This window comes from Anguilla anguilla, chromosome 9, assembly GCF_013347855.1.
Source record: "Anguilla anguilla isolate fAngAng1 chromosome 9, fAngAng1.pri, whole genome shotgun sequence".
NCBI lineage: Eukaryota > Metazoa > Chordata > Actinopteri > Anguilliformes > Anguillidae > Anguilla > Anguilla anguilla.
This window is the reverse complement of record NC_049209.1, coordinates 49,696,900-49,714,137: the sequence shown is the minus strand read 5'-3', so window position 1 is coordinate 49,714,137 and position 17,238 is coordinate 49,696,900. Positions and strand designations below refer to the sequence as shown.

The following is a 17,238-nucleotide window of genomic DNA, read 5'->3' as shown; positions in this document are numbered from 1 at the left end:
ACTGATGATTTTTAAAGGTCGACCCGGCGGTGGTGATCAAGCCTGTCGGACAGCTGTGTGAGCCGGGGCCGCTTTTGTGTTTTTCTGGGAACGCTGACACTAAAATTAGCCTCCCTCTGGCATCAGCTGGCTTCTCGCCCCCGTGTGTTCAGGCAGCGCTTGTTTTGATGATGTCAGAAGTGCGCCGTCCAAGGTCACCATCGCTGCCGTGACCAGCTGTCCTCCGGACTCTCAGATGCTCCGCTTTCTGACGGCTTCTGGCTTCTTTACTTCACAACAGGAGCGCTACAATACCACCGAGTATAACCTCCAGCATGTGCTTCCCCCCCCCCCCCCCCCCCCTGCTTCTGGGAACAAGGACCTACAACTCGAAGTTGATCTCAGAACCAATCAGTGAGCGGCGGCTCTTAGCGAGTTCACTGATCGGTTCTGATATATGCATTGTGTAGAGAGTGCTCTGGCTGCTATGTGTTGCCAAGGTTGGCGATACACATCAGCGGCTGTTGAGTTGAGCTTTCCCTCTCACTTTTTTTTTTGTGCATTATTTTCATGATGCTGTTTTCCAATTTCTTTCCTTGATTAATTACTGAACTTCTATTTTGAAGGGAGGGGCCCTGCAAATAAACCTATTACTGGATTTTCTTCCCTTGTCCTGAGCAAGAGTATATTTGTTTTGCTTCACAGTGTTTATCTTCCTCTTTCTCTGTTTTGCGCATGTAAATCAATAACCTAAAACAGCAACACATCATCACTGGCATCATCAGCATGGAAATAAAATAAAACAAAAGGAAATAAAATTTCTGAAATCCCAGGTGTGGCCATTCAGCCCGCCTACACCAATCGCTTCCCCTCATTCTACACAGTACCCAGCGCTGTGCCAAACCTGGGACTCTGCACCCCAGGGGCCGGGGGGGGGGGTCTCTACCGTGGGGCACCCGGCTCCTCCAAGGGGCCGTCCCCCCACCCTCCCACCCCCCCGCGGGACGGGACTCACCGTAAACGTAGAGCACGTAATCGGCGCTGCTGCCGCCCAGGAGGTTGTGGGCCTCGCAGCGGTACGTGCCGTTGTCCGTCTTGTTGAGGGCCGTGATGGTCAGCTCCCGCCCCTCCACGATCATCCGATCGGGATAGGGGAGCTCCGCCCCGTCCTTGGTCCACCGCACCGGCTCCGGCCTGGGGGGGGGCGGGGCTTAGCGTTAAACACGGGGGGCGGGCGGGGCTTAGCGTTAAACACAGGGGGCGGGTCCCCCGTGGGGGCGGAGTCAGACCTTGTTGCCTTGTGAGGACCGAGCTGGGAATACACACTTACTGGCTCGAAATCAAATTTTAGGAGGACCTTGGCAATACCTCCGGGCCACAGGAGGACGAGACTAAATTGGGTAAAATCAATATACAGCGAACGCTCTGTTTTTTGTGCCATTGTGAAGCCTTCTGAGCCCCCGTATAAAAAAGCAATTCAGCTTAAATGATCATTTTAATGAGCACAGAGAAGATATTATGGGATGTCAGCGTCGAGGGCGTTCGGCTTTGTCGCGCGCTAACCTTGCCTTATGAGGGTCGCAGTGGCTAACTCACAAAGACAGCCGTGCAAACGTAACCATGGAGAATATCGAGCATTCAGTGGGAGCATTTACCAAAGAACCTCACTTTATGCAACCGTTTGCAGCTATCAGTCACTGACTCCTTAAATAAATAAATGCTTTTTAAATGTTTGTACTTTCTATTTACACAGCCACAAAAACTTCTGTTTTAAATGTGGTTGTTAAGCTTTTAAACTTTTACATCAACCTTTCTACAACTGCCACTACTAGTACCAATAATAATTTAATAATTAAGTATGAATATTCAGTGGTATAAAAAATCCTCTGATTATTACACGCGTGACCCTGCGTATAACTTACAGGGGGTTGCCTTTGGATACGCAGTCCAGCTTCAGGTAGTCTCCTTCCTGTGGGAATGTGAGGGAGGGCGTGATCTCCACACGAGGTGCATCTGGGGGCGGAATGAGACAGAGCGAATCAGCCACCGGAAGAAGCCGTCGACCGCTAAGCCGCCATCTTACCTTCCTTCCTGTGCGGAAAGTAAGATGGCGGGTTCGTCCAGGGAAGGGTTTAATCTCAGCTTGGATCCATAGAAAAGCAACGTTTGCTGATCATTATTATAGCATGAGGATGAGCATATTGGTGATGATGATGGTGGTAGTGACAATGATGAAGATGACTGTGACTATGATGTTGACGAAGACGACATTAACGATGAGAATGACAGTATGGACGACGATGAAAGTGACGATGATTACTATTTTTATTACGCTGATGGGTGACGACTATTATTATGAATGATGATGTTGATTATCATGACGATGTTGACAGTGATGACGATGAAGATAACGACTATGGCTATTATGATGAAAGTGATTATTAAAAATGATTATTATGATTATGATCATGCCGATGACAGTGAGGATAATCCTGATTTGATGATGATGATGATGATGATGATGATGATGACGATGATGACGAAAAGCACATTCACGTCCCTACTCACAGTGGACCTCCAGCACCTCGATGGCCTGCCTGGGGGACGAGGCCAGCGACACGTGGTCCACCTGGCAGGTGTAGGCCACGCCGTCGTCGTTGCGGTCCACCTGCAGCTGCAGGGAGCTCTTGACCGTGAACGTCTTCCCGCTGGCATTCACCTCCTTGGCACCTTGGCGTTACCGGAAAAAAAAGGACGCGCAGTGTCACTGACGCGAAGCGCCACTCTTTACGTAGCGCCCCCCCCCGATACTTTACCCATGATTCAGCTCCACAACCCACACATAACCCAGCTGAAGAGCTGAAACAATGTAGAGTGCTTTACCTGGAGGGCAACGTGTGGCACAAGCTGACACACCAGAAATGCTTTAAAGAGTCACATGTTTCAGCTACTGGAGTGATACGCGCTCCCCCTTGTGGAGACTCATCAGCCTGCTAAACATGAATGAGTGAGTGAATGAGTGAGTGAGGATGTGAGTGAGTGAGTGAGTGAGTTAGTGAGTGAGAGTGTGAGTGAGTGAGTGAGTGAGAGTGAGAGTATGTGAGTGAGTGGGTGAGTGAGTAAGTGATTGAGTGAGTGAGTGAGAGTGTAAGTACATGAGTGAGAGGGTGAGTGAGTGAGTGAGTGAGTGAGTGAATGAGTGAGCACATGAATGAGTGAGAGAGTGAGTGTGTGAGTGACTGTGCAAGTGAGTTACAGGGCAGGTCCACGAAGTGCTTCACGTCTAATAAAAACGCACAAACAGAACAGACGGTTTAACCTCACTGACCAGGGGGGCGCCAGACATAAAAGCAGCTTGGGATCCCTGCAGCACTGACGGTAATTAACCAACGGGCGCGAAGGCTCCGTTTCGATCAACGTCTGTCCCCGAATCTGACTTACAAAAAAAAGTGCACTTTTTTTTGTTTGTTGTTGTTTTCTTCAAACAAACCGTTCAGCGCTGACCAGAGTTTGACCTCTTGCCAAAACAGTTTTGTCCAGACATTTTGTTGCTTGCTCTTCCAATTATCTCTTCCATTCTTTCACACAGCTATGACCGGACCGACTGCCGGAAGGGAAGAGAGAATGTTCCGGACAGCTCATTATTCAAAGAGGGGAAGGGAGAGGTGGGGGGGTGGGGGTAGGGTGGGGATTGGGAGGTCAGTGGGGCGAAAACTGTGAAGGACGAGACAGTGTTATTGAAAAGACAGATGGGGGGGATTAGGGGAGAAATATCCCCCGTCTGCCAAGTGTGAAACCCCCCCCCCCATCCCCCCCCCCAACCCACACCAGCGTTACACTACCGCTCTCCTTAAATCGCTTGGATTCACACAAAACCGCTCGCACATCCTCCACTGCACTAATCTCGGGCTGCTCTATCCTCTGGACCGCTCGCAAACTTATTCCCTGCTTCGCTAAAACTTCCGTTTTTAGCTCTACACTTTACTTCCCCCACCCCGTACAGAAGCTTATCCCGTTCCCCCACACACACAATGCCCCTGTCAGCAGTATTGATTATATCTCTGATTTTTTTTTTTTTTGCGCGCGCGCTTTGCGGTCTTTGCAGATAGACCGTTGTCTCTCAAGTCAACCATCATTTGTCCAGGAAATGTAAAGCTTAATTGTGCAGTGGGCTCTCGGCCAATCGGACAGCATGCTCAGGGCTGGCTGCGACGTGATGTCTCACGCTTGTTTAACATCAACGTGCGACTAGACCATCGAGCCCAAAGTTTTTGGGCGAGTCAGAACTTTTCTAACTTCGGCCTTCAAAGTCGAAAATCGTATGCATCTCCCTCTGCGTGAACAGCCTCATGGCTGCATACGGCTGACTAACATGGCCGCCGTGTATTATTCATAAGACGAGGAAACGATGCGAATCCTGTTCCAGGAAATTTCCGCGCGGCGTGAGCCCGCTGATCTACGCGGAAGCTCACGGTGCGTCTCGGAAAGCCTTCCTGACAGACCGCAGCGTGCGCAGGTTTTAGTTCCAGCTGAGCTCGGGAAATCTGGGCTGACAGGGCCGCCGCTCGACTTCTCTCGAGCAATCTCCTCCAATACGAGACCGGAGGAAGGAAATAGCAGGGGTGCTTGGAGGTGTTTTTAGGCCGCCAAAAAGCACACAAGAGCAAAAATGATTTCTCGAGTGATAGAGGCTTATTTCCTCATTCATTTTGTCTGTTTTTGTCTGAGATGTTGAATGAGATGCTGGGTGTCAGGTGTCCACATACTTTTGGCCAGATAGTATATATACACACACACACACACATCTCTCATGACAGAATTATTCTTAACCATGTCATTTTCATTAATTAAACATTTGAGTGAGTGAACTTTAAATGTATTATATTTTTTAGCAATGAATCATTGTCAAGTGATATCACATCGCAGAACAGAGCAGAATTTAATTTAGCTCAGTTTAGTTCAGCGCAGATCTAAAAGTGTGAACCAGCTGGGGCAAGTTGGCAGTCACAGCCCTCCACCAAGACCATAATCAGGAAACAGTGGCTAAGAGTATAAGTGGGCCAATTAATCGCTGATCGTTAACGTTTCCCTGGCAACCGACGATGTCCGATGGCGCAGTTCGGTGCTAGTCTGCAGCCCTTGCTAGACGTGTCTGTGAATGTGCTTCAGGGGTCTGTGGTATTTGCTGCGGTCCTCCAGTGTGACCTCAAGTCACTGACTGAGGCCCCCTAGGGGCTGGGTGGAGTACTGTCTCATCGATGCAGCGTAGACCAGTGGACTCCTGGGTACGCTGGCTTTTGTTACAGGCAACCCTTTTGCTCAGTTAAGGTTGTCTGTTTAAGTTCTTCATAATTTTTTCCTTTAACTTATTAACAAAATGCAAGTTTCGCTTGTCATCATTTTCTTTGTCTTTGAATTCTTCATTACCGACCAAATAGTTAGTTTTAGTGGCCATATGTGAAACTTGCTGGGGAAAAAAAAAACTCACTCATTTCTGAGTTTAACCTAAAAAAAAAAGCTGTTAAGTGTCCTCTGGAGATGTTCTGAACATTTCACATGGCGAACGGAGAGTTAAGATACGGAAATCATAAAGATATGGAAATAACCACTCAGCACTGAAACTCAGCATGGAAATAACCCCCGGATTCAATCAAAGACTCCAAAGTCCTCTAAAGGGTTAAACTGATATTCAATCCAACAAAAGAGGAAAGCTTACAGTACAGAGCAACAAAAATACCCCGAAATTCAATCAGAACCACAGAGCCATTTTAAGGCAAAAAAAAAAAATCCCTTCATTACAGGATTAATCTATTGAATTCTATTTTACAGGACTCTCTAGTTCTTTATGCATGCGATTCTTATGACGCTTGCTCAGTAGTTACCGGCTTCTTCACCACGGCACACGGGATTAGCCTCTTCCGTCTCCCCCAAATCGAGGGCTCGTCAGTTACAGCGTGCAGAACGTGTGATACGGACACCGGGAGCACACCGCATTCAGCGTTCGGGCCTGAGCGCTTATCGTACCTCCCCAGACGTTTAGCGAAAACGTTTTTATCCTTCTCAGAAAATCACAGTATTCCCTCTTTCACGATTTAACACATTTCAACACCGCGTTTGTGACACAAATTTCTGATTCCGACAGAAGCGCGGAGGTTGTTATATTGATGCACGTCGGGCTAGGAAGCCGATGAGAAGGAACAGGTACAGGTGAGACGAAGAGTTCCGTTGTAGTCTTTGTGCGGGCACACCTGCTGGTGGAGTAGAGGCGTGCATCTTTAACAAACCCGCAAAAGCAACGGGGGATTAAACGCCACAGAAAAAGCCGTTAACGGCGTTAATCTACGACGACAAATCGGATGAAAGGCCTCGCGAAAGTATCGCAACCCCATCCAGGTGAGCGTTTTCCAATTTCGAGAAAGAAAGAAAGAGAGAAAGAAAGAAAGAGGGAAAGAAATTTTCACTTTTGTGTCTGAAGGTTCCCTCTCTTTCACTCCCGGCACATAAATTACACCCCGCCGTTTCGCTCAAAGCTTTCCGGGGAACTTTTGTGAATTTCAATGAACGGCGGGGCTGGGGGGGGGGTTGGGGAGGGGGGGTTGGGGGGAGATGGGGAGGGGGGGGGGTGGAGGAGGGAATAAAGCAGGGAATTTATTCCGGTACTTTACGTGACGCCGGTTCCGCGCAGCGCCGCTCCACATATTTCCTGTGAGAAGCGCCGCGCGGAAGGGAGGAGACATTTCGGCGCGTCTGGATCCCCGAGAAAAGGAACCGCTTTAGAGCGCTGACTACGCTAAAGAGGCTTCAGAGAAAAAAAAAGGGAAATTAAAAAAGAAGGAAAAAAGAAAAAAAGAAAAAACGTGCGATTCTCCCGGCCGTTTGAAAATGATCACGTGATGAAAAATGGGCCGAGGGTTCCAGCCCGTAACAAGGCCAGAGGAAATGAGTCGTCCGTAGGTTTTATATATTTTATTTTAATTTTTTTTGTTCGGTTGGGGCCGGTCTGCTCCATGTTAATTGGCTGTGCGCTGTTCGTTGCGTGACGCGCGGCTATTATTTCACCGTATTGCAGCCATTAATGACGGACGCCCCACTGAAAGGACGTCCCTTTGATCTTAATCTCCTGAAGCTAATTTGCGATGAGTCGGACGAGACTCCGTGGTTGGGGAGTCATGTGCTCTGAAAGCCCGTGGGGTGGGGTGGTGGGGGAGTGTGTAGGACGTGTTGTGAAAGCTGAACTACCCCCCCCACCCCACCCCAGACGCTCATCTCAGCTCCAACACCATAGCAACAGAGCTGTCAATCAAAATCGTCTCGTGGGGGGGGGGGGGGGGGGGGCTGCCCGTTCGGCTCAGAGGTGTCTGAGCAAGCAGGATTATCATTCGGAAGACTGGAGAGGCCAGAGGGGAGATGGTGTATCACTTTGGGGAACCTGAGACCCCCCCAGGGGCGTGTTTGAAGGGAAGGAGTGGGGGGGGGGGGGGACGGTGGGGATGAATACAAACGAATAAACAGAGTGCGGGAGCCTGAGGTGAACCCGAGCACCCCTGGGTTCTGAGACGCCATCGCAATGCGATGAGGAGCGGGGTACACTGATGGAGCCTCCATACCCACAGAGCCAAACACACTGCCTCCTCTTTAACTATTCAAAGAGCAGGTTTTTTGGAATGTGTGTTCTAAAACTCCATTGCTGTCAGTTACCAGCAGCGATTGTTACATCAGCATTAGAATGTCCAGTTAAGAACATTCTAATCACATAGAATGTTCTTAACTGGACAGGTCCTTAATCTTAGAAAGGGTCGGAGAGGCCACTCAAGTGTCATACTAGTCCACCTGCACAAGACTTTGCTCTGATAGGCTACACAGTTGACAGGCTTCATTAGAAGTAGGTTAGTTCGATGGAACAGTGCAGAAAGCAAGCTCTGTGGATGTTCTTGAGTAACTGCAGGATTATATTTTGAAACAAGTTACTGTTGACTTTTCGAATGTAAATCTTTGGAGCTTTGAAGCCACACAAAGATGGACCCAGCGAGTTATATTTTTATTTGGGTGAGCTGCCCCAAATATCTAGAAAACTCATCACGTTTCAGTAAAATCGTCTGAATGGACAAATATTACTCCAGGTGAATGGAAACATACCTTCATTTAATTTTTGAGTGAACTTCTCCTTTAAGAAGAAATGCATTTGAAAACGGATCTGATTTTAGGTAATTTGATTGCTGTCATCAACCCCCCCCCCCCCCATCCCGCCCCCCACTCTGTCATATAGCTTCCGCCAAAATGATATGGAACACTTCCATTTTGTATTGTCCCATTATGTGCACTGCAGTGCTCTGGATATGCAGATTTCTTTGTTTTTTTAACTCCGGCATTTAGTGGGGTCCCCCCCTACCCCTCCTCTCCATCGTACCTGGGCAGGGAAAGAGAGTGAGGCGAGGCGAGGGGAGAGCGGGCGAGCGGGCTTTACGCGGAGCCAGGAGAACGAGGCTTCAGAACTCGGGCCCGGGCTCCACACAAAAGCCAGCCTCCCCTGCTGAGATAACACACGACCGAGAGCCAAGCCATTTTCCAAGATCCATTTTCAATTTTCTACAAAAAAAAAAAAAAAAACCCTGATCCTAGCCTCTGAAAAAAAAAAGAGAACTCCGACTAAGGGTAACAAGTGTAGCTCGCTCTCTGTGTGTGTGTGAGAGAGAGAGAGTTGATATTCATGAAGAAAAACCTTCAAAGATAACCTGTGTACACAGAGATATAAAGATACGGCAATGAAATAACCACAACAAAAAAGAAAATGCACAGACCCTAGACTAGGCTCCCAAAGCAGCTGTGGGAGAAAACCTGCGTCCTAATCTCCATCACACACGCCGTCTGCTATAATTATCCTCATAGCAGGACAAGGTCTGGAGCAAACACAGGTGTCTTTAGCACTTATAATGTTTTTAAGGGGGGTTTTAAGGGTTTTTAAAGTCTGGGAGCTTTTTTTACGTCGAAACGCTTTTCCTGGCGCTCGGAGATAGCCGAAGCCGTGTGCCGGCGCCGCGAAGGGGCGATTAGAGTTCCCCTTTTTTTTCGGGGATTTCGATGCTCATTTCCACCTCAAACAGCCGGGGGTTTGGAACAACCACAGAGACAAAGGTGACAGAGTGATTCGGAGGGGGCCGTTCCTCCGCCCCCCCCCCCCCCCCCCCACCCCCCTCCACCCGCACCCCCGCCCACTGGTACAGGCACGCCCGAGAACGCCGAACAGTCTCACGGTCATCTAAGCATCAAAGGGAAATTTTTATTATTATTATTATTATTATTATTTAAATTCAAAACAGACACTCTGTCTAATATCCAGGCTTTAAATGTGAACTCATAAGTAGGTGGCAGAGCTGTTTAATTAAGGAAAAGGTTGGCAGGTATTGTGTAAGACGCATATTGTTTTAAAAAACTTAATGTCAAAAAAGAAAGGTCACCTAGAAATCAGCACCTGTTTACAGATTCAGCAGCCATTCCGACAATGATAAACATGACTGGGAGAACCAATACAAACGAGAGCAAATATTAAAATGAACTGTGCATCATTTACTGCATTTTTATTAGGAAACTTCTTAAAATGCCTTTTGAAGCATTGACTGGCTTAGCACATGGCTACACATCTGAAATCTTTTTTGAAAAATCAGATATGGGCCCAAACGAGCACTCCGACCTTGTTCTATACAAGATAGTGTTTTACAAAAGGAGTGAGGAAGCTTCCTTTAATTTGGAGTCCCCACGCTACAGAATACCCTACCCACACAGATGAAAGAGGAACTTACTCCAGTGCCTCTGAAGAGACATCTGAAAACGTACTTCTTTAAGACACCTCTTAGACGATTACACTTTAATCTCTGCTTTCGCATTCCTTTGCGTTTGCCGGTTTCACAATAGACTGACTGCGTTATTTTATCATGTTTTATTCCTTTGTCTTTTAGAATTTGTTTTACAGTCACCCGTTCGGCCTATGCTGTGAAGCTCTTTTTATGAAAGAAGCCATACATACATATAAAGCTCTTATTTTTCAGTTGTACTCCAAGGTCAGGATCCATTTCCCCTACTGCGATAATTTGTCGAAGTGTACCAAACTGGTTATGACTAATTCCGTCACGTGATCCATCGCCGCTCACAGCTCATTGGCTCAGAGCTATAGAGACATCAAAAAGGGCTTCAGCTCAACCACAGCCTGCAAAACAATTTTTTTTAAACTGAAAGCGGAGGGCCCAGACAAGAAGAAAACATTCATTTACTAGGAGGGAAAAACCGAGTGGACACAAGCGGAAAAAAAAAAATGTCATCTCAAAATGAATGCTTTTTTTTTTTTGTGTGTGTCTTTTTTTTTTCCTCCCAATTCCCTCAACTGCACGCCTGAGATATTTGGTTTTTGGAAAAAAAAAAAAAAAAAAAAAAAAACGTATAATAGATGGAAATGCTTTTCCGGTTCTGTTTACAGAAGGGTCTGCTTTGCTCCTCTTAATTTGGCGCAATTACACAGTCAGGAAACCTGCGCCCCAGTGCAGCTGGCAGATACGGGCTTGAGTGACAGACCAGACTGTAGCCAGGGAGGGGGCGGAGACTAAAGAGAAGGCTGTTTTTCTCGTTCACAAGCATTCCCCCTCTCTCTCTCTCTCTCTCTCTCTCAGATTCAGATATATTCTATTGGCATGGAAATGCATGGCACCATGTCGCCAAGGCAAATACATCCATCCCTCCACCCATTATCCAGCCAGCTTATTCCTGGTCAGGGTCAAGGGGGGGGGGGGGGGGGGGGGGTGCTGGAGCCTATCCCAGCATGCATTGGACAAGAGGCAGTAATACATCCACTGGACAGGTTGCCAATCCATCACAGGGCACACAAACCATTCACTCACACACACATACCTACGGCCAATTAAGAGTCGGTAAACACAGATAACTTGTTTAAAAAATTAATAAATCAAATAAAACAGCAAACTAATTATCTCTCTCTCTGTTCTTCTCCATCTCCCTTTCTCTCTCTCTCTCTCCCACTCATCACCCTCCCTTCCACCCTTTCTTTTTCTCAGCATCACCCTCCTGTCGGTATTAAAGGGTCTGTGTGAGGCCAAGTGACACAGCGAAGACAAAAAAGACACAGATAACAACAATCTTCACACCGCGCCCTGATCTAACAGACTCAAGACGCTCATCCTATCCCATGCGCCTGAGGGACACTATCGGTGCCCAAGCCTCCCAGTGATATTCATTTCACAGAGAGAGACTTAAGCGTCCCCAGGCCGCGTAGACGAGCGAAGATAAACTGTGGGGGAAACAAAAAACGCAGACGCTAACCATCTGAAATTTCAATTCGCATTCGGGCACGCGGCCATGTGTTTTATCGGAGGGCACGTCCCCCTCCGGAGTGAATTCTCATCGATCCGAAAAGGCGCCCGTTCAGAGATAATCAGTTTCCCTGTTAACAGTGCGCCGTAACTAGGGCCAGGAGACGGCGAGGGGCTCGACTGAGAGCGCGGATACGGTTTCCGTGGCTTCCCCTCGTAGATCAATCAGACGAAGGCGTTCTTAGCGTGAGTGTGGGACAGCCACGGCGGTAATATCAAGCGCAGGCCTTTCATCCCGGGCCCCGCCCTTTTCTTTAAAGAAAAATCTGAATCCGATAAGAACAAAAAGTGTGCTTAACGGTCACAACTGCATCGAGTTGGCAGCTCTCACACAACAGAATAGTTGAAATCAAATATCCAGTAAGGCCGCCTTGGCTGTTCAGCATCTTTTTTTGCAGACACAATCACCATGTGAATGTCTGTTGAAGTTTTTCCTATTTTCCATAATAGTTTGCTTCATTAACTTTACATTTTTACACACACACACACACACACACACTCCTTCTGATGTTAGGCAAACCTCATCCCTACTTTTTTTTTGACGTCTGACGCACAAAAAGAACGAACAGCCTTTGCGGAGTGGAACACACACACACTGACTGCATTGTTGAGCGGACGGTCCCTGAAATCAGACTCCGAGGGTCCGGGAGGTCATTTTTGAGCGGGAAAAGTAAAGGTCAAAGGTACGCTCGCAGGCTTCTCAGGTGTACACAAAAACCAACACCGGGGAAATAAAAGGCTCCGATTCAGTTTCGGGTCTGACGAGAGGCGAGAATCCCTGATGCTAGGCGGCGTCTCGCGGCTGGTCTCTTATTGTCGGCGGTGTGCGCGCTGGCATTTCAAAGAGGTCGGCGGGCCTCGTCACATTAATCACGCTGCCTCTACTGGACGCAGCGCGCCACTGCGGCACGTCCTCCGCGGGGCGAGGCGTTCGATGCAGAGAGCGCTTCCTATTCGCTCTCCCCTCACCCGGTGGAAATCTATCTCTCCCTCTCTTTTTAAAAAAAAAAAAAGAAAAACATTAAGGAGAAGGTCATCCGAGATCGCCACTTGAGCCCGGAGGCCTGTTCGGCTTCTCGGAACTTACCGCGATCGCATGACCAGGGTTCCTGACAAACGGATGACGAAAACTGGCCTCTGGCTGCGGTTACAGTACATCTGCAGTGGACGCCCAGGCGGCTGCTGGGAGATTCTGTTTCTGGAACGTTCTGGCGCTCGCTTCTATCTGGATCAAATTCACAGGAGCCTGAAAGCTGTGACAGTGCGGTCTGTGCAGTCAGAAATGCCAGCTGTTAGATGGATGTTTAAATCAGCATCAAGGCTGCTGGGAAGGTGGTTGCATTTAGCCTAACTGCTACAAGGCTCCTAAGCCTGTGAAGTGTAGGTTTTTTTTGGAATGCTTTTCAGAATTTTAAGTCAGAGTTCTAGAACTCCATCATTTTCAATCACCCGGACTGATTGTGACATCAGCATTAGAATGTTCAGTAAAGAACATTCTAATGAAATATCTCACAGCTCAAAGGGCTAAGGTGCAGGTAGAGAGGGATCCCTTGATCAAACTGCTACCAAATTAACCAGAGAGGATCACATAGCAAAATAAAATAAAACAAATAACACAGTAAACACACCACTATAGAATCAACTGTACTGTTATTTGAGGATGGGAAATACAACAGATATAATCAAAAAGCATTAAAAAATTGAAAGATAAAAAAGAAAATGATAAAGAAAAGAAAATGATCTAATCTGAATTTGTGGCAAAAATGCATACTGCATAGTTTTGTTGTCTAGTGCATTGTCCTGTATTTACATTCCAGAGGCATCCAGCATAGCGCTTATCCACCATGTCCTTTCAGACAATAAAGAGCTGATTGCCTCTCAGCCTCAACTGTTATTTTGGGAATATCCAGAAGGATATATGTCCACCATGAGGGATATTTGGGGATGGAATGAGACACCTCTTCACTGTTTAGGACTTTGAGCCGCTTGGCTGAAAGGGGCTCTATGAAAAAAAAAATATATAAAATTTGTTTTATTTTTTTTTTTGAAAGATATGAACCTGAACTAAACATATTCATGGAAGGACGGACCCAGCGGCATTTGCAACATTCGGCAGCCGGGTAAACTGGCACGAAAATGTGCGATCGCAGACACTCCAGCTCTGGAGCTTTGAAGGTCCGCTCGCGTTAACAAATGCACACCCCCCCCCCCCCCTTCCCTCTTTGGAGTGCCCCTGGATCGGCTGTTTTTTTTTTTTTTTTTTTTGGCAGGCCGGCCAGGATCCGACTTTGATGGGATTTGCGAAGCTCATCCTCTGGACAGGAGCGGGCTTAACGATCTGGCCTTTGATAGTCAGACGGCATCGCGGGGCCGCTGGCTCCGGATCCTCCAGCCCGTAAGCGGAATTAGCACATAGCACAAAAAAAAAAAAAAAAAACTCAGAATTTTTTTTTTTAAAAAGGGCATTCTGTATCTGGTTTAGGAGAAACACGTGTCCTGCAAGCTGATTGTGATTTTGCAGTGTTATTTTCAGTGACCGTGGCACAGCTAAAAAGGGAAAGAAACCCCCCATCCCAACCCCCCCCACCCCCACCCCCACCCCCACCCACAAAAAGAACATGAAAGCCCCTGAAACACTGTCATGCGTTTACAGTTCTAAATGGCAGGCAGACGCATCAGCTCCACGCAGGGCATGTTTCCTGAAAGGGACCGTGTGCAGTAATGGCCGCTCGCGGTGCCGCGCGAGGCAGGGTAAAACCCGTAGGACTCGCGGGCGGGACCGTCGCCCCGCCCGTCCGCCGCGGCCAGGCTGGCGGTTGGCGAGCGCGGCGGTACTCTCAGGGCGTGCTGCCGCGGCGCATGCAGGGGGCGCCAGCGGGGCTCTCATTATCTGGGAAGAGGCAGAAGCAGCTGCTCTGAGCGGCCCTCGCGGGCACGTTCGGCCCCCTGCCCGGCCCCTAAACGACGGGGGAGGGAATGGGGGGGGGGGCGGCAGTCACCTGCTTCTGAGAGAACGACCGAGACGCTGTTCGGCTCCCGGCCTGGCCCCAAAATGACGGGGGAGGGAATGGGGGGGGGGCGCGGCAGTCACCTGCTTACGAAGGAACGACTGAGATGCCGCCACAGCTCGTTTCCACGGTTACTGTGGAATTCGCCAGGAGTTCTCGGTTCCAAACACTAAGCGGGTTTGGAAAAACTTTTTTGTCAATGGAAAAGCCCCTGCCATCAATTCTGTTATTTTGTTATCGTTTTATATGTTCAAAATTTTCCATGTTTTTGTTTTGCTTTATATATATATATATATTTTTTTTTTTTTGGACCAGTTTATAACTTCAGTCAGTCAGTCGCACACCCAGGATTTTTACTGCTACAGAGTATTTGGAAAACGGGGTGTGGGGTTGCCATGGCAAATCATTTTCTCTCTCCCTCTAAATGCAATAAATAAATAAATAAATAAATAAAATAAAATACATTTTCAAAAAATTGAAGGTGGCAAATTTTCATTTAAAACTTCAATCTCCCGAAGAGAGTTGTCTGAAAATGCATGGACGCATATCTGGCTGAAAATGCTATTAAAGGTGCATGTTTTATTGATATCAAAAAGCGCGGATCAGAGGGAGAGCTGGAGATGACATTTTAATAGTAACCGATTGATTCTTTAATATATGTGTTACGTAATGCACACGCATGCGATTAATGCCACAGGAGGTACCACCAGAGGCTGCTGGATTTGTACCACACAGAGAGAACTTTTAACCACATTGGATGGCACAAGCTATCAGTACACCGGAAAGCCACCATTGCCAAAAGGAGCCAATGCAATCGTTTGAGATTGAATCTGAAGTTCCAGTTTGTTCCAGTTAAACTTCTCTGCCTGTTTCCTCTTTTTTTTTTTGGCCTGCGATACAACTGGGTGAATGGATGAAGAGCAATCTCGAACAAACAACAAACAAACAAAAAAACAAGCAAATGTCTCCAGGTTTGGCCGATGAGTCATTTGTTTTGTTGTCACGGTTTCTCCCTCACTTCCTGCATTGTATGATGACTGCTTTCGTTTGGAAACAGTGGAGACAGCCACATGAGAGACCACGTTGTGTTGTCAAAGCGATGACAAGTGAAAATATGGCTGCCACCACACTGAGAAGGGTAACACTAGGGGGGAAACGAGAGTGTACAAAAAAGAGACTTCTTTCATTTCCCCATATGAGACTGAAGAGATATTACATTCCAATATTACTTCTGTTCCAATCACCTGTGTGTGCGTGTGTGTGTGTGTGTAAATGTGTGAGTGTGTATGCATGAATGAGAGAAAGAGAAAGAGCGCATGTGTGTTAATAAATGAATGCGTGTGAGAGAGTGAGTGGCAATGTGTGTGTGTGTGTGAGTGAATGAGTGTGTGCATGAGAGTGTGTGTGTGTGTGTGTGTGAGCGCGTGTGCATGTGTGTGAGCGAGGGAGTGAATAAGAGTGTGTGTGTGTGTGTGTGAATGTGAAACAGGCAGTCCTGTGAACAGACAGGATTTTTGCTACATATGAGGCCATCGCTGAATTCCCTATGCCCTTCTGTTAAGGTGTTATGTATTCACCACCTGTTGGTTTATCGTTTACCTTTCTGTCCTTAAGCTAAACGACCAGCGCGCACTTGCACACATCTCCACATCCTTTACAGCATCTCAAGCAATGCCTCCTCGACTTTCGTTACCACAGCCCGTGCGTATAGACATAGATCTCCCCCAAGGACAAACACTTGCCTCTACCCAGGTGCTACACAGGAACGCTGGCAGTTGTTTGCGGGTTTTCTTTTATATTTCAGTTTCTCAGCTTGTTTTGTACTCTGTGACCATGAGCAAGACCTACAGCCCATTGAACCAGATATAAAGTTCATTCTGCTATAGAAAGAACTGTGGTAGCCACGCTAGACACACACAGTAGGCTGGATGAATCAATGAATTGTTACTTTGTGGTATTTTGACTGAAACCCTTTTCTCAATCTTTACAGACAATATGGTGCAGTTTATTATATTAAAGTGGAGCATAATCATAGAGGGTTTAGGCAGAAAATTGGAGATATATTTTCTCCCACTTCACAGGTATGGCTGAAAGCAGATGTTTGGGAAAAAAAAAATAGAATGAAATCAGAAATTATCAGTCGAGGTGATGAAGGGAGTTCAATCAATCACAACGGATAACGCGAGACCGTTCGGAACACAGAGAAGCGTAATTACGAGAATGGGCAATTCAGCTTGTCTCCGATCACCGTCGTTTGCCTGTAATCTGGTGCCAATTTATCACCGTGTCGAGGGTGGTCATGAAGGATTCCACTGCAAATCTCGGCAAGTTATTTCATGCACTGACGGCTCCATGCTGAAGAAGTACTTTCAAGTGACAGAAAATTTTTCTCCAAACTAATTTACACCTGACATCTGTGGTTCCGTTAAAAGAACGGAGCCTTGATGCACGTTGTTTTGCACCGCACGTTTGAAGACTAAAAAAATCTCTAATGCCTTCGTCTTTTGCTAATGTGAATAAATGTCCTTGTATTTCTTTACAAAGTAAGGTACACCTTGTTACCCCTCTCAGTACTTTTCCAGAACCTTCCAGGAAGTCTTCTAAATGTGGTATGACAAAGAACTAGTATAATTTCCCTGAACCAATTTTTTTCTTACTTCCTTTCAATAGACCCTAATATGGGTTCATCTGAGCCCAAAACTACTATTCAGACATGCACAGATAAAGCGTGGCACTCTGAAAATATTCTGAAGATGAGATTAGTGGGGGGAAGTGAGCATTAAATGGAAGTGAAAAAAAAAAAAGGTAATTTGTTGAGCACAATAAGCCCCCTCCCCCACCTCCCCATACCAAATACAGTCAGAGGCACAGAATAT

General features: G+C 47.1%; 1 protein-coding gene across 4 annotated transcripts in view; it reads right to left on the bottom strand.

The window, feature by feature from the left end:
• Positions 1 to 17,238, bottom strand: part of LOC118235703 (cell adhesion molecule 2-like) — a 338,507-nt gene that overhangs the window by 16,249 nt on the left and 305,020 nt on the right. For all 4 annotated transcript variants that reach the window (XM_035433338.1, XM_035433340.1, XM_035433339.1 and 1 more), the window contains 3 exons: positions 2,548 to 2,709; positions 1,902 to 1,992; positions 995 to 1,173 (listed from right to left, as the gene is read on the bottom strand). In XM_035433338.1, the coding sequence (XP_035289229.1) occupies positions 995 to 1,173; positions 1,902 to 1,992; positions 2,548 to 2,709 (432 nt within the window). The remainder of the gene's footprint in view (positions 1 to 994; positions 1,174 to 1,901; positions 1,993 to 2,547; positions 2,710 to 17,238) is intronic.